Here is a 17,863-nt window from a genome sequence, read left to right as displayed (position 1 = left end):
TGCAAAAAATGCTAAAAATCCATAGATTTATTTTAAGATTGAATTTTTGTGCTATGACAATGTTACCCCAGTTAACTTTTTTCTAGAACATTTTACATAGGTATAGGTAGGTAAGGTAGTTACCTACTTACCTATCTAGTAAAATATGACTTTCCTATAACGGTTGAAAAAAAGCATGTACCTACCTATCTGGAGTAGCTATGTAGATAGCTACTCCAGATTTTCCTTTTTTTATAGTAGATAAGTAACATGTAAGTAAATGATACGAAAAATCTTATTGTAATGAATTTTATTTCAAAAAATCGATAGGTACTTTACAGACCGGCTGACTTTTCAATCGTTAATTAATAAATAATCCGAGGTAAGAATATCGTAGATAATAGAAATTGAATATAATATTATAAAAAAATTGTCTCTAGTCATCGTTCAATTTAATATGAATTTAATGCTCAGTTTTAAAGATTGAAAAATCAGTCTTAAATAAAATTATTATCTATACATACTAATTACAATCTAATCTACACACTTTCTAAACTATAGGTAGGTAGGTATTATACATAACGGCTGATCTGTGTCATTTCTACAAAAAAGTAAAACAGAGAGCCGCGCAAGAGGTCAGTAAGTAAGTAGGTACATTATAGGTATAGTTATGAAAGTTTTGAAATCAAAACGGAATACGGTCAACGAAGTCACCCCGTTATCCTCTTTCCATACTGTGACCCACAGAAGGATCGAAAGAGGATAAAGGGAAAAACAGAACTTCTATCATAACAATTTTTTGTTTACCTACTCAACCACGCAGGTAAGTGTCAAGTAGGTATATTAAAAATCTATTGCTAAGAGCGGAGGCGGACTATCATTATTAAATTCTGTCTATCATTATTAAAAATCTATTGCTTCTATAGAGAAGCAATAGATTTTTAATAATGATAGACAGAAATCCACAAGGTGGAATGACTTCTATGTATTGGATGGATGTTTCGCGCCATTTACAGCGCGATAAGGCTCTCTTGGCACTTGAATGACATTGACAGGGGGGCGCTGTTGGAGAACAAAGGCTTAGAATATTCAAACAAGAACAAAGGGGATACTTGACGGCAACGTTAGTTCCGATTTTCGCCACGCGCCAATATAGCCTTGTCGCACCGTACGGGCCTTCACACCGTGATTCATACAAAGAGCGAGCATTATGATTATAGTGTAACTTTGGATTTGCTGTTATAGCCTGACCAGAAATATAAAAAACTTGCTCTGGGTGCGCCACTAGTACGAGTATATTGAGCTATGGTCACTAAATATATTATCATCATGGTCTCCTCTCGAGTGAGGTTTTGGCCCTGTCTACCACGCTGGCCAGTGCGGATTGGCAGACTTCACACCTTTGAGAACATTATGGAGAACTCTCATGCGTGCTATTTAATTAGGTAGGTACTTAAAACGCATATAACCTGAAAAGTTAGAGGTCGGGATCGAACCCCCAACCTCCGATTAGGAGGCGGACATCCTAACAACTAGGCTATCACAGCTTCGCTAAGTAGGCATATGGACTTGTATACATTAGTTCCACAGCTTTTCCGCAATATGGCGAGGTGTTTTATTTTCTGGTCAGACTTTACATTTATTATTTAAGTACATACATAGTTGTTTTAAGTAATTAAAGCCTTGTCTCCCGGGATGTAATTTTTGTGTCAAAGGTATGTATTTTAAATGCGATCTTCCGGTCCTCATAATATCCACAATACCCGGCCGAAAGTAATGTACATCGACCATTAGGAGGAGATAGCTGATTTGTAGAGCGTTGTCCCTGTCGTTGAGACCGACAAAACGTCACATAGGTATGAGTGCCAGAGACAACGCTCTACAAAGCCGAAATGTAATTCTAAAGGCCGATGTACATTACTTTTACCCGCGTACTGTACTTGGAAACTACTTATCCTATTCATGTGGCATCTTCATTCTATCTCGTTCCTGTTGACGTCTTGACATCAATAAAAAAACCGCCAAGCGAGTCGGACTCTCACACAAAGGGTTCTGTACTATCGTACAAGATATTTTACTATTTTTATGTGCAACACTGCAAGGTAATGACAAAATTTATCAAATCACATTTAGATGGCGCTGTAACTAAAATGTGTTCACGTTTTTTTTTTTTGGGTTCCGTACCTCAAAAGGAAAAACGAAACCTTCATAGGATCACTTTGTTGTCTGTCTGTCTGTCAAGAAACCTAAAGGGAACTTGCCGTTGACTTAGAATCATGTTTGGCAGGTAGGTACGTCTTAAATAGCATTCATGAGGGGAAAAATCTGAAAACCGTGAATTTAGGGTTACATCACACAAAAAAAATTAAATTGTGGTCATGAACTAATAATATTTTCAATTTTCTAAGTAAGATAACTATCAAGTGAAGTGGGGTATCATATGAAAGGGCTTTCTTAATTAATACCTGTGCATTTTAAAACCGATTTTTATTTATTTTTATGCATCATAGTTTTTGAATTTTTGAACCAGCATTACTTTGATTGAAATTGAAACTTTAGCGCTATTCTCTCGTATTTTGTGGGAGAGGGGTATAAAATTAAATCTACAAGGTACTAGGTGAACATAATGTATTCAGGTTCTAAGGTAGTGCGGCGGCGGGGGCGGGGGCGGCGCGGGGCGGAGCCGCGGCCCGCGCTCCAGCTGGCGGCGCCACGACGCCATGGCCTCGCTGAGCGTCCACAGCTCGGAGAGCAGGGACAGATCTAGCTGGCGAAGGCTGGCCTGGAAAGAGGAGAAAGACCAAATTAGTAAACATAGTAGTAAGTGTAGTTAACATTAACTAGAGGAGTATTTTATAATAATTTATTTTTTAAATGACAATCCCCTTTCCTCTCTTACTAAGCGTCGAGCTTGTGCTAGGAGTAGGTAGGTACGACCATAGTGTAAAGGGCACAATTTGAACCGCCAACCTTTCGGTTTTCAGTCCATTCCTATACCTAGCTATTGACGCTACCGTTGAGCTATTGACGCTTCTATTATATTCTAGAGAAACTACCTAGTCGAAAATTAAAAGGTCGACAACTTGATGAGTGTTAAGTTGGCGGATCTTTTATTATGACTAAACAGAAAAAAATATAGCTGACTGTTAAAACAATGCCCTAATAATAAACTTGAATCTACATAGCTAGCTAGGTTTGTCTTTAAGACCTGAGGCCAGCGGGGGATTCGCTAAATCAGTGATCATCTCTGAATGAAAGCCACCAAACCATCACCAAACTCATTTGACATTTAAATCCGTTGAAGGTTTTTTACGAAATAATATTTTTACATCGCTCAGGGAAGCAGCAATGTAGAACCTGTACATGTGTACAATGAGCACGAACTTTGATAGCTTTCATTGACGCTCACCGAGTTAACGATTCAACCCGCAGTATTGACTTCGTCATCTTTGGTAACAACGGCTCTTATTAAAAACGGTCTCTTGATCCCTCTCAACTTTAGCCTTGAGTAATAGTCAAGGGCGCCTCTTGGAACTCGATACGATGCCTCGTGTCTCTTTTATTAAAAGTCGTAGCCCAAGACAATGTCAGGGACGTTGTACCTTTAGGTGCCTACTGCCTATGTTATCATACCCATAGTACGCGACAGGTGGAGATGGAAATCGGCGTGACGCTCCGCACGTCACCCCCGCTATCCTTCACCGGGTTAGCGCGGGGGCTGTGCGGGTGTGCATGGCGTCCACACCCCCCATCGATTGCCATCTCGACTTGTCGCGTACCTACTATACTCGTATGCTCAGAGACATCATGTAAATATTCCTTCTTTCTGTGCCGCGTATTCCTTATTGCTAAGGGTCAAACCTCTTTCCATTAACCACTTAACGGTAGGAGTTTTTCTTGGGATTATAATGCAACGGGTTCCCACATCCTTCCACATATTATAAAAACGAACGTTGTATGAATAGCGCTGGGGATTCGGGAGTGCACAAGGTAACTTCTAGGAAATTAGAGAGTCCGTACATATGAAATTAGCGTTTTACTCATATAGAAAAAAAAACTGGCCAAGTGCGAGTCACTCTCGCACCGAGGGTTTCGTATTCGGGTATTTTTTCTGATATTTTGCACGATAAATCAAAAACTATTATGCAAAAAAATAAATAAAAATCTGTTTTAGAATCAACAGGTAAAACCCTTTCCATATGCTACCCTTTGGTAGTTATCTTACTTTGAAAATTGAAAATACTAATTATTTGTTCATGAACACATTTTAATTGTTTTTGGTGATGTACCCAGAAATTCAATGTTATCAGATTTTTCCCCTTACGTCTGAGGTCAACGGGAAGTACCCTGTAGGTTTCTTGACAGACACGACAGACAGACAGACATACAACGAAGTGATCCTATAAGAGTTATTTTTTTCCTTTTGAGGTACGGAACTCTAAAAATAAAAGGTTTTTTTAATGAAATTATAATTAAGTACATAATAAATCAATCAATTGACTATCGCCATTATGTATGTAATTCATTGGTTCCATTGCTGAAAAATTGTGGGTGCGAGAGAATCAATAAAATTTAGGTAGATACCAGACAAAAGCTTGATTTACGACATAAATAAGATTTTATTTGTAAAAAGCGTTGAAAATGTGTAAATTACAGTTTGGCGTCCTTCTGCGTTCACGTCGATTGCGTTAGCTAGGAATGCAGAACGACGATCACGAGCGGTGCTCTATGTAGGACATAGAAAATAATGCTCCTTATAAACACATTGTACCCGCTTTATACACATTTTGGTACGGTTGAGCGAAGAGAATTTTCTAATTGGATAGCTAATTGCTACTAGAAATCCAGTTTTTAGTAACTAAATTACGTGTTCCTATAAAAACTGACAGTACACTGACAGACCTACCTAAATTGCAAAAATATTTTACTTCCTTTTTAAACGGTCAAATTAATTTTTCAACTTGCCAACGGGTAGGTACCTTCGTATATTACGCGACAGGTTGAGATAGCAATCGGGGTATGAGGCGGGGGGACCGCACACCCGCACGTCACCCGCGCTATCCCGCATGTTAGCGTGGGGGCCGTGCGGCTGTGCGCGGCGTCCCTACATTAATTGATGTATTTTTTTCGTAACACTCGCGGCCGGCTACATTTTTTTAAAAATTTTAGGTCTAATTTGAAAACGGAACATTAGTCGACAGTTATTTTTCATTACACTAGCGGCACGCTATGATGGCCGGTTTGACACATTACAATAGTGATGTGGAATGTCAATTTATTCTCGAACAAAAAACAATTAAGTTTTGTTTTTGTACCTGATTAAATAGGTTTAATAAAACAAAAATGTATATGTTTATTTAATTTATTTGAACGAACTGAATATTTGAACGAAAATGAATATACATACTTTATATGCACACAAGAAACATATGAATACAAAAGATACCGAAAAAGGTGCCACAAAAGGCCATAATTAATCAGATTCGTCCATACTACTATTTTCACTGTCGTCACTGCTATCATCACATACATTAATAATTATATGTTCGTTTTCTATAATATTATCTATTTTCACATCTCTTTCATAATCTTCCCTTATTAATTTAACAGTTCTATTCACAACCTTTTCCCAGTCTCCTTTAGTCACATGTTCACAAGCTTCTTCTAATAATTTTAGCATTTTTTTTGTGGTAAATGGGGGTTCTGTATTGTGTCTTGCAGCATATCCCTTAATTTGAGCCCACACCAACTCAATCGCATTATACTCACAATGGTAAGGCGGTAACCGTATAACTCTGTGCCCATGTTCTAATGCTATTTCGTCAATGACGTATCGGATCTTGGTTGGTTTGTTTTCTTTTAAAAGACGTACTAATTCCGCTTTTAACATATTCATGTTTGCATCTACGCCATTTTTACGAAGCCATGCGACGATATCAGCTTTCTTTTGGGATTGGGCAGGTGGCTTGTCAATTTGCATCGAGTGGTATGGGGCGTTGTCCATAATTATAATAGATGGTTCAGGGAGGCTACACAACATTGAGGTAAACCATTCAGTAAACTTTTCTCCATTCATGTCTTCATGATAGTCTCCAGTGGTTTTTGACGCAAAAGCCATGAGAGAACCTTCGACAAACCCGTTGATGGTTCCGGCGTGACAAATTATAAGTCGCGATCCTTTTCCTACAGGAACTTTGGAAGTAGATGCTGCTGTGTCATCGTTCCAAGAACGGCCTACAGTATGGTTAGCATTAAGCCATGTTTCATCCAAGAACACAACATTTTGCCAATTTTTGATTTCTTTCACTTGCCGTAAAAAAGTATACCTTGCCATCGCTATATCAAATCTTTCCATCAATATTTTGCGTTTGTTACATTTTTTGTATCGAAATCCAATGGTCTTCAAAATCTTCGTTAAAGAACTTTCCCCACCGAAGAATAATCCAGCTTCCTTCAGTGAATGCACCAACTTTTTTCTTGTTGGATACTCCTTCTGTAAATAGTAGCCGTAAACATGTCTTCGGATAGCATCGGCATCAAAGCTATCGATGCCTACGACTGGTTTTGCTCGTTTTCTCTTTTTTGGTGTGTGAAGTTTATTTTCTTCTGTGCCAGTCTCGCCATATTTTTTTTTAGTTATCCGTCTAACAGTTCGTTGTCCAATATTAAGCGCATCAGCTACGCGTTCAACCACTGACGTTATAGGTAAAATTGGCCCTCCATTTTGAGCTTCACGATCGAAATAGTTACGAAGGCGTATTAGGAACTCACGTGTCTGACTATTTAGAACAGTTCTCTGCGTACGTTCGGTCATATCGACGAAATCCACAACAAAGGGCTTGAACAGAGTCCAAATTAACGAGCAAGGGTCAACAGTAATGCAGTATCAATATTTGAAATCCAAAGCCAGGTCAAAACTATATCACAATCGCATTGCACTGACAGTTTATACTTTTCGAAGCAACGTCAATTCGAAACTGCTTTGTTTTGCATTGAGCATTGACGCGAGTTTGCCGGAGGTAGTAGTTGTGCTAGCCAGCGATCCTATGTGACGATCGTATTAGATTCCATTTTTAAAAATTTATTGATATTTTTTTGCGATTTCAGAGGTTTGTCCACATAGTGAAAATTGTTCATATTCACAAGTACATTCACCCCTTAAATGGTGCAAACTGATTTTTCTACACTTGTATACATTTAAGAAATCAATTTAATAAATAAATTTTGAGTCCTAAACCTAAAACTACATTCGATAAAATTTATGAATCTCTGCACATCACTATCGTCAATAAAGTAATACAATTATTTCCTTCAAAGTCGTTATCAATTAATACGGAACTTCATGAGCGGACAAACGTCAAACCAGCCATCATAGCGTGCCGCTAGTTTAGTTTGTTTTAATTTTTCATTCATAGATCTCTATCGACTGCTTCGAAGTTTTCTGTTTTCGTAAAGTTCGATTTCATTTGAAAAACATGTTTTGCAGTTTTATGAGGCTTTTGTGTCGTCTCGCCATATTGATCAGTTACGATCATCTAATTATGCCTCATTTAACACTATCAGAAATCATTCGGGCAGATGAAATTAGAGGAAATAGTCAATCCTACAGATCGATTGCTACAAGACTTCGTCGATCGTCATCAACGATTCATCGTAGCATCCAACGGTACAGATTGATGGATTCTCTGATGAGGAGGGCGAAGCAGGAAAAGGTTCTTCGAGGAGAGACGACCGATTTCTACAACTTCAAGCAGTTCGTCCGAACACGAGACTAACGGCGGTGCAGGCTTGAAATGTATTTGAGAAGGTGCGAGGAGTAAGAGTGAGTGAGCCTACAGTTCACTGACTCACTCTACTTCCGTGAAGATGCAGGAAACTAACTTGGAACTCAGCACATACGAGTAGCCCTGCTATAGGACAAAATTCAGTACCTAACTACAAGCAAACTATTTGATAGGTTTCATAGGCAATGCTCTCAGAACTATTTGTGTTTGATGTAGATTGGGCACACCCTGGATAGCTCATTCACTTTAATGCCAAACATATGTCAAGGTTCATGGTGCCGTCGTAAAAGTGGTGCTTTATCAAAACCAATAAACTTCGCCTACGCGATGCGTTAATAGGTATAACGCGTAAAATTTAACTCCTCACGCGCCATTTTAACTTTTTGTGTCAAATTTCATGTCAAAAGCACGATTTTAGTCCCTATTTTAAAGGTGAACCTTACTTTTGACATGACAATTGACAGTTGACCCATAGAGTTAAAATGGCGCGTGAGGAGTTATTTTGAACGGATTATAATGTTAGGTTTTATGCGTGATGGTAAATTAGGTACTACGGTGTGACCTATCTCACATCTCCGATTCATTAAAAGTGCTTACATATTATAATTTATATATTAGGTATTTATATTAGGTATGACAGTCAAAATGCGGCCTTAGATTGGAATAATTCTATTCCAGGATCCATATTGGTTTCGTGCTGTTAGTTACACCTTTGAATGGTGAGCAAAACTGCTGGTGCCAACTGCCGCATCAGCACACAGCAAACGGAACTATACCCAGGGCAGTACTTGACCACATAAGTCTCTTATTGACGACAGCCGGTTCAGGGCTGCCGCGCCAATTCGCGTTTGCCAAAAGTTCTACAATATTATTTTATATTATAGTATTTTATATTGTACATAAATAATAAAATCCTTTTGTGAATCTTTTTAAAAATCCTACCATAGATCCACAGTAAAGCGGTAGTTAAAACTTAAAACGATAAAATATGTTGTGAGTTGTTGAATCCAGTTCAAAGGAACCCCCTTATTACTTCGCCAATCGCCTCACATCCGCTCCATTGTATACCAATCCGTCTAAAGTTGGAATAATTTCTATTCCAGGATATGTACTGTTTTACATTTTTCAATCTGTAGGTATTGTTCTATATTTTTAACTAAATTACTCTCAACTTCGTCCGCGTGGACGTGTAAAACCCCTATTTTATCTACCCCCTAAGGGCTTGAATTTCCAAAAATCCTTTCTTAACGGATGTCTACGTCTTCCGCCCAGTAGTTTGAGCTGTGTGTTGATAGATCAGTCAGTCAGTCAGTTAGCTTTTCTTTTTATATGATAACCTAAATAGGACTTAGATTTCTCAGTTTTGGATCCGAACATTTTTAGAGGTCCATAAGACGACAGAATATAAATCAGTTGATTCCGTTAATCATGAATGATTAATGAAGGATGGAGGAGACAGTTTATCCAGATATTCATCATGCAAACTACAGATATTTGTCATGTAGGTCACAGCAGTGACTGGAAAAATTTATCAAATCATAAAGTCTTATAACATGGATCCCTTAAAGGTAAATGCACCGCTCTGTTTTCAAGATTAATACCCCGCTTGATAATCCCTTAATCTCCTTGATACAGTCCCCGATCTGCTGTTTACGGAAAGGTCAAGAATATAAAACTATTGTCTTAATTTTAAGCAGTCTCCTTATTGGGTCATATTTTTACGGCACAAGTCCCGTAAATTGCTAATGCGCTTGGCCGCCATTTTAGTGACGTTAGCACTAGACTGAAGTTTCGAGCTGATGGTATATTTCTATATATATATATATGCTGGTTCCAGCGCAATAGCAATTTGCGGGACTTATAACTGGTAGCAAGCTACCTTTTGTCTGCTGAACAAAGCCAAAGGGAAGATTTGTTCAAGTTTGGTACAGTTGCTCAATTTTCACTTTGTTTCTTGGTCGGATTGCTAACTGTGGTGAGTTCGGTTAGCCGCACAAATAACTTCAGTAAGTAATACAATCGTACTGTTTCTCCATACGCGTAATGTTTCTTATGGTCTATTTGGTCAGACTTTAGGAAATAAATTATATTCGTATCTACTAGCTTATTCCCGCGATTTAGTCTCGTGGACTACACAAATTTCATACCCCTATTTTACCCCTTTAGGGGTTGAATTTTCAAAAATCCTTTCTTAGTGGATGTTTACTATTATGGTAAAAATAGGTATATTTATGCTTATGAAATCTAATGTTTTGAGAAAGAAAAGCCCATTTAAAATTATCGTATGCACAATGTACTGTTAGGTAGGTTTTGTTGATAGTCTGTGCCCGGCCTAACATTCTCTGACATTCTCCGAGTCTATAGTTTTGGGTAGACTCTAGACTCGCTGGTGACGCTTAGATGATGAATAGTTCATTGTACCTACTGTCTTGTGAATTAATTTAAAAAGAAAACAGTGATTAAAAGTATATTAAAGTATATCAAAGTGGTTTTCCATTTAACAGTACCTACGTATATCTGAGTTTATGTTTTGAATTACGTAATTCATAAATTCCAAGCAAACAACACCTAAAGATTATTTATGCCTGTTAAATACATAACTAATAAATTATGTGTGATATACAGGTAGGTACATTTGGGAATTGAAACCAAGCCTATTTTATACTTTCTTTCCTTGTCGTGATGATAATAAATAATTAGTTATTAAGGTGCTGATAGACTTGAGCATTCACTTGTAACAGAACATCGAGCATTCGCCGTTTTTATTTTTGTCGAACTGAACAACGAGCCGAGCCAAGCATAGAGCCAAATATTGCTACGAACATCTTCAGAATTCTAGCGAACGCTTTATTCGATGCTTGTCAATTCTTCATGAAGATATCAGACTTGACGGTTGTGTGTGCTGCATTTATACTCATTGGTTATGTTGAAAAAAGAAAAATACAAGGTAGTAGCAAACTAATCTGTTTCGTCTTAGAAGCAAATCTGCTGGCTAGAATGCTCGCCAGAACGCTCGATAGAATGCTCGCTAAAATGTTCTCGTATTTTTCTGTGAAGTAACATTCGCACGAATGCTCATTACAAGTGAATGCTCAAGTTTATCAGCACCTTTAGAGTAGTAGGCACGGTATTGAATTCAAATGAGCCGAGAGCACGTGGGTGCGCAAGGCCCTCCCTCGAGGCGCCGGCGTCGCTACAACTACCATATACTATGGGGAACTGCATCTATGAGGTATAGGCAAGTATGTTTATAAATTAACCGATCTTTAGAATATACGATTCTCTTCGAATCCTGCATGCCTAAGAGTTCTCCATAATGTTCTTACTTCTCAAAGGTGTGCGAAGTCTGCGAACCCGCATTGAGTCAGTTTCGCAGATTATGTCGTTTAAACCTTTCAATTCTGAGAAGAAAACCGTGCTCAGTAGTGAGCCGTGGGTTAATCATAATCATGATGATGTTGTTTATATTATATGTGGTGTTCAGTAAGAACAGCCTGTTAACTTGGCGTTTAGTAACAGTTTTCATATTAATTTTACAAAAATACGATTTTTGTAAAATTAATTTTTAATTTATATATATATTAAATAATTTCGATCGATCGAAAGACACGATTACCTTCTTATATTATTTAAAATATTTTTTGTGTGTGTTCTATTCGTTGCTAATATTCGTTCTTCCGACTGAGTTGAAACTTTGCATAGTGTCAGAAACCTTCCAGACGGTTTCTGAGTTCTCACATTGTATCTACGTACAATAGGTGGCCTACGCATCACGATTGCAACGCATTAGCTAGTTGCATAAAAAAGTTAAAACGCCAAAGGAAAAAGCCAAAAAGTCGCGAACGCCGTTTGTAGGTAGGGTACATCCTTAAATGCAGATTTTATTTAATTGTTACAAGAATCATCGTGCATTTAAAGGACATGAAGAAAAGAAACTATATATGAAAATAAGTTTAATTACTGATAATGAAAAAGATATGTTATGTTATACCTACCCAGATCTTTTCTGTACAACATTTGACGAAGACAATAAAATTCATTATACTTTTATGAACACCTGTTTTAATTTGATTTCACAGCTTCAATAGCATAGAAAAACGTTTTATGCTTAGTCCATACAAAATGCGGATCAAACGGATAAAGAAAGTATCCTTTTGTTGATTCCACGAAGCAGTCATCTGAAATAATAGAAAACAATTATTACGTCACCAAGTCAAACTGTTTCACATTAATTTTACCGTATTATTTTTCAATTAAGAAGAATGATAAGCAGCAACAGGGTATTGGACTGTAGTAATAAAATGTAGTGATTTTGTGTACAGCGGTAGTTTGTGGGGCTAGAATTTATAATTTAAAAAAACATGATTTTTATTTATTTTAACATTAACGTCAAGCTGTACGGAAAGTGAACGTCACGATCCATAAACGACAATTTTTTTTCAAAATTAAACATAAAAATAGAGTAATTACTGCGGGAAAATATTTTTTGTTAAAAAATTGAAAAATATTTGTCGTTTACGCTATGCCACGTCATTAATCGCTTTCCGTACAGCGTGACGTTAGTAAATTTTTATTTCATTCATTATTAAAGAGATTAATTAAAAAATCATGATTTTCATTAATATAAAAAATCATGATTTTTTAATTAAATTCTTTAATAATGAATTCTAGCACCATAAACTACCGCTATACAAAAAATCACGTCTATTTTTATTACTACAGTCGACTCTATTTGTTTAAACTGTAGAAGGTGATAAATAATAATATACGAGTACTTACTCATTTCCAGCATGTATTTGAGTTCGCTTGGTTTGATAAACATGTTGAAATCATGTGCCCCCTTTGGAATTAGTTTGACAATATTTTCGTAGCAAAATATAATAACGAACTGAGCGAGGCGGGTTCTATTAATAGTGGTGAAGAATATTTTTCCACCTGGTTTTGCGGCACGCACACATGACTCAACAAAAAGTTCCTTTTGAGCAACATGATCTATAACTTCTGATGATACGACAACGTCGTAGTACTCAGCATACTCCTTACAGTGTTCCTGAAATATATGCGACTGCTTTACACTACAGGTCTAACTTAAAACTAATATACCCTACACATAGACCATTCAACCTCAAGAGTACGCATAATGCATATACAAGGTTTTGCATGAAAATAAAATCGTAAAATGCTGGCGGGATACAGGGAAGAATGCTTTGTTGTGTTTGTTGGACTCAAAAGTCACGTATTCAAGACAATGTGCGGAATGAGTGTACCGAACGCGCGTGGGCCAACTTTTATGCTAAGCAACTGCCTAAGCGTGGCGGTCGCGGGTGTCCGGCTATTAGGAGGTAGATGAGTAAGATAAATAATAGAGGAAGATAAATAACTGAGCAAAGAGTGCGCCATAGGATAGTAATGTAGAGAATCCATACTTAATATTATAAATGCGAAAGTGTGTCTAATGTAGCCGTGTGTCCTAATGTACCCGAGAAAAAGAGTTCCCACGAGATTTTTTAAATGCCTAAATCCACGGGGACGATGTCACGGTGGATAGGCATCATGTAGTGTACAATATGGATGGAGCAGTTAAAAATAAACGCGTTTTGGGACAGTACGAGTATATTTTTGGGCATTTTTTCAACATTTCACGTCTCCTATGTCAGAGATACTTATTTTTAAAGTACGCGGCCAAAAGTGATGAAATGAAGGAGATAGCATATTTGTAGAGCACTGTCTCGGTCGTTGAGATCGACAAAACGTCATGTGGGTATGAGTGACAGAGACAACGCTCTAAAAACCTGAAACGTCATTCCAAAGGTCGTTGTTCATCACTTTCGGCCGCATACTGTAACAGATATCATAAATACGAAGAACGTCCTGAATTTCTAGTATGGTCTGGCAGTAGTATGGCTAATCCTAGTTACAGTATAAAACTATTGTTATGGAAGACAACTTCTATTCCTAAAAGAAAGCTTTTGTGTTGCTTTTATGCTTATAACCTTAGTTATATGAAATTAACAATTATTTTTAGGGTTCCGTACCTCAAAAGGAAAAACGGAACCCTTATAGGATCACTTCGTTGTCTGTCTGTCTGTCAAGAAACCTACAGGTCTTTGACCTAGAATCATGAAATTTGGCAGGTAGGTAGATTTTATAGCTGACATTTGGGGAAAAATCTGAAAACCGTGAATTTAGAGTTAGATCACACAAAAAAAATTAAATTGTGGTCATGAACTAATAATTAGTATTTTCAATTTTCTAAGTAAGATAACTATATCAAGTGGGGTATCATATAAAAGGTCTTCACCTGTGCATTCTAAAACAGATTTTTATTTATTTTTATGTATCATAGCTTTTGAATTATCCTGCAAAATGTCTAAAAATACGACTGTAGTACGGAACCCTCATTGCGCGAGCCTGACTCGCACTTGGCCGGTTTTTTGAACTCACCTCTATCGTAACCGAAATATAAGCAGGCAAATTGGTTGCCAGGCGCGTGCTTTTAGAGCTATATTGTGTTGCCTGTTCAACTGCTTCTTTGTTTGTATCTATTCCAGTAACTTCAGCCCCAAGCTTGGCCAAGGCCTAAAAAGGAATTTTATACTTATCTACTGATTATGTAGGGTTTATGTATTTTAAAGGTTCCGTATCTCAAAAATAAGAAAGGAACCCTTATAGGATCACTTTGTTGTCTGTCTCTCTGTCTGTCTGTCAAGAAAATCTATAGAGTACTTCCCGTTTATCTTGAAAACGAAAGTTGACAACTCGGTAAGTCTTATAGCACAAGTAAAGGGAAAATCCGAAAATTATGAATTTATGGTTACATCACAAAAAAAAATTAATGTGTTCTAATTTTCAATTTTCAAAGTAAGATAACTATATCAAGTGGGGTATCATATGAAAGTGCTTTAACTGTACATTCTAAAACAGATTTTTATTTATTTTAATGCATAATAGTATTTGATTTATCGTGCAAAATGTCGATAAAAAATACCGTTCCTCCCCCTTTATCTGTAGAACGGAACCCTCGGTGCGCGAGTCCGACTCGCACTTAGCCGATTTTTTTGAATACCTAGTTATTCATGTATTATTAAAATTTATGGTAAGTGTTAGGGTTATTGTTGCAACATCCCGTTTCATTATTATAGCTTATAAGTCCTTTAAATAGGGTTGTCTGGAGTTCACTTTTAGTGATGTCTGCCTTTGCACACTTTTTTTTCATTAATTTTTTGTATTTAATGTTTTGTGTGGCAATTAAGAATTTATATCTATAATTTAACTATTACAGGTGACTGAAAAAAAGGATTAAGTACCTACATAACGTGAAACCCATATTATTGTATTATTTTGCGGGATAAAACCGATATGTAAATGCCGATGGTAAATACACTGTAACCTGACTGGTGTACCACCTATAAAACGTGTATTTGCAATAATAAATTATGATTATGATTATGATTATTATGATCTGTCTTGCAATTACTCTTCAGAGATTCTATCAGAATTTTCTTGCCATACCTGTGAGAGAAATCCTCCTCCACAACCAACGTCAAGAATTTTCTTTCCTTTGAGGCAAGTAGAGAATTTTTCTCCAGGCGCTACATTTACTAGACTGTCTCTTATATAAGGCACTCTGCAAAACCAGTCTTTACAGAATTATCTCATTTACCAAATTACACATATCTAATGTACAAAGTACAGTAAATATTTACAAAGCTATTATCATGTAGTTTCAGGGATTAAAAGGGGATATCATATTTTTAAATACTTAGGTACATACCTACTACGTAGGTAGAGTACATAATTTTGCAGTTTTATAATAATTACTAGCTTATGCTCGCGATTTCGTTCGCGTGGGCTACATAAATTTCAAACCCACTTAGGGGTGGAATTTCGAAAAATCCTTTCTTAGTGGGTACCTACTCTTTACAAAGAACACACCCTCCAAATTTCATGTCTCTAAGACCAGCGGTTTAGGCTGTGTTGATATATAAGTCAGTCAGTCAGGACTTTTAGTTTTATAGTATATAGAAGATAGATTAAATGATCGAAAAATATTTAGTAAACATTTGAATATATTTACCGCAAATAGTTTAAAGTATAAAGCGGTTTTAATGGCCCTTCGGGATCCCAATATATTCCTTTATTGACTTGGAAATAATCCTTAGGATCAATGGTTGAGTGAGCATTTCTTGTACAATTTAGATTTATATTATTTGAAAACCCAGTATTTGGGCCCAATCGCCTGGAAATAAACAGGATAAATAAAATAAAGGTATAGTCAAGCTTGTGCTAAAATTCTTATAAAAAGAAACAGTAACACAATTGTTAAGAAAATTACTTTTTATGTAAGTCTATAAATAAATGTATCTCAGCAACATTACCTATTTAAAAATTGCCTTGACTTGTTTATTATATTAAAATTATTTATTTAAATTTGAATTATCATCATCATCATGATCAACCCATCGCGCTCATTACAGAGCACGGGTATCTCCTCCCAGAGTGAAATGGGTTTTGTCTACCACACTGGCCAAGTGCGGATTGGCAGACTTCACACACTTGCGAGAACATTATGGAGAACTCTCAGGCAAGCAGGTTTTTTGGTTTTCCTAAACATCGTGAGGAAACCTGCGGTGAAGGATCACCGTTGATTTGAATAAAAGTGGTTTATTAAACAAAACTAAAATTGATGAACTAGGATAATGCAGTGTGTGAAGAAAAGGACTTGGCGGTGGCACTGCCGTGCCACCAGATGTTTAAGTATCTAGGTAGCTACTTACCGAAATAATAAAGTTTTAACACTACAACTATGTAGCTCATAGAGCAGTTTTGTGGACATTCTTATCATCTGAGGTCGCTATAAAATTAAATCCAGGCGAATTACCTAAAACGACACGAAATTACCAATAGGAACAATTATAACTACTAACGGGCAAATACACAAATTTGGAAAAAATATCTCTTCACGAGAAGTGAAAAAGAAAAAGAAAAATTCGCTTCGACTGGGGGGTACCCTTGTTGCGATTATTCAAGGCCATGAGCTCGAGTCGACCGAGACGTGTAGTCCCCTGACCCCTCCCAGTATCCCAGTGAGGACTTGTTGTGAGGGTCTCAAATATACCGCAGGGATAATCATGATATGTCATTTTAGTATGGAGATTGTGTATAAAAGAATTAGCCAAGTTGTGCTGACCACAAACCCACTGCTGCTGAGTAACCGTGAACATGCATTGTGGGTATAAAATTGAAAAAAAAACTCGATGGATCGATATGTCGATCTTTGTTAATTCGATGATAAGTTAGCCCCTGGTAGTTTACTTAATTTACAATTTAAATACTTAGCAGTACTTGCAATTTGGTGACCATGCAGTCTACTCGTAAGATGGAATTGGGCTTGGAAGAGGTATGGCATTTTAATTAAGGTTTTTATTATATACTACAACGCTAAATCTATAATATAAAAATGAATCGCTAAATGTGTTGCTCATCGCAAATCTTGAGAACAGCTGAACCGATTTCGCTAATTCTTTTTTTATAATATTCCTTGAAGTACGAGGATGGTTCTTACGGAGAGAAAAATTTAAAAAAATTGAATCGACTGTTACTCGGAACGAAGTTCGCCAGGGCAGCTAGTTTCTTAATAATATACTCGTATCTTTGGCTAATAGTAGGGTGGTTAACTAGACCTTGGTAGAATGCTCAAAGCCTTCTAATCAGACCAGAGACAATTTAGAAACGATACCGATTAAGGCCGTTTGTGCACTCATCCGTGTAAAAAAATACGAATCAATGAGTGGGTATTTGTATGACGGCAACTTCGAAGAATCACGAAAACGAACCGAATACGGATGAGTGCACAAACGTCCTTATGATTCTAACATTTCGACAAAAACATTCTAACTATAACTAATAGTATAATTAGTAGGCTTAATAGGTATACCAATTTGTGGGTATAATTCAACTTACCAGGTAAGATGTTACGAGAAGAGCCACTGGTTTTCTACTTACTACCAATTCAACTCTTCGTTATCGAATGAAAGGAAAACAGTTAAAACGCCGTACTTAAAGGTATTGTTATCGCACGCTACTGCCTTCTGGTGACG

General features: G+C 36.9%; 2 protein-coding genes across 3 annotated transcripts in view; both read right to left on the bottom strand.

Annotated features, from left to right (window-relative positions):
- Positions 1-274: 274 nt before the first annotated feature.
- Positions 275-17,863, bottom strand: part of LOC117984314 (anaphase-promoting complex subunit 11-like) — a 75,037-nt gene continuing 57,448 nt past the window's right edge. The window contains exons 3-4 of one of the 2 annotated variants that reach the window (XR_011237027.1): positions 761-2,761; positions 275-702 (exon numbers count right to left, since the gene is read on the bottom strand). Coding sequence is in view for 1 of the 2 variants with exons in the window: in XM_069500303.1 (XP_069356404.1) it covers positions 2,612-2,761 (150 nt within the window). In the remaining variant the exon portion in view is untranslated. Of the gene's footprint in view, positions 2,762-17,863 lie in introns of both variants that reach the window. The other variant, XM_069500303.1, reaches the window with a different exon arrangement.
- On the bottom strand, positions 11,730-17,787 carry LOC117984465 (ubiquinone biosynthesis O-methyltransferase-like). The gene is made up of 7 exons (XM_069500333.1): positions 17,727-17,787; positions 16,541-16,644; positions 15,841-16,002; positions 15,276-15,390; positions 14,208-14,342; positions 12,543-12,813; positions 11,730-11,941 (listed from the first exon to the last, which is right to left on the bottom strand). Exons 2-7 carry the CDS (start codon positions 16,606-16,608, stop codon positions 11,826-11,828), a joined length of 867 nt encoding a protein of 288 aa, XP_069356434.1. The 5' UTR covers positions 16,609-16,644; positions 17,727-17,787; the 3' UTR covers positions 11,730-11,825.

This window comes from Maniola hyperantus, chromosome 8 (assembly GCF_902806685.2).
Source record: "Maniola hyperantus chromosome 8, iAphHyp1.2, whole genome shotgun sequence".
In the NCBI taxonomy this organism is placed as follows: Eukaryota; Metazoa; Arthropoda; class Insecta; order Lepidoptera; family Nymphalidae; genus Maniola; species Maniola hyperantus.
Note: the sequence above shows the minus strand (reverse complement) of the source record. Positions and strands in the feature narration are given on the sequence as shown.

Excerpts from the sequence above, each read along its gene's own strand:
- LOC117984465 (XM_069500333.1), bottom strand. The coding sequence starts at position 16,608 with ATGATAAGAATGTCCACAAAACTGCTCTATGAGCTACATAGTTGTAGT. Across the intron at positions 16,003-16,540 it reads GTTAAAACTTTATTATTTCG|GCGATTGGGCCCAAATACTG; the intron begins GTAAGTAGCTAC and ends GTTTATTTCCAG. Across the intron at positions 12,814-14,207 it reads ATATTTCGGTTACGATAGAG|GAACACTGTAAGGAGTATGC; the intron begins GTGAGTTCAAAA and ends CATATATTTCAG.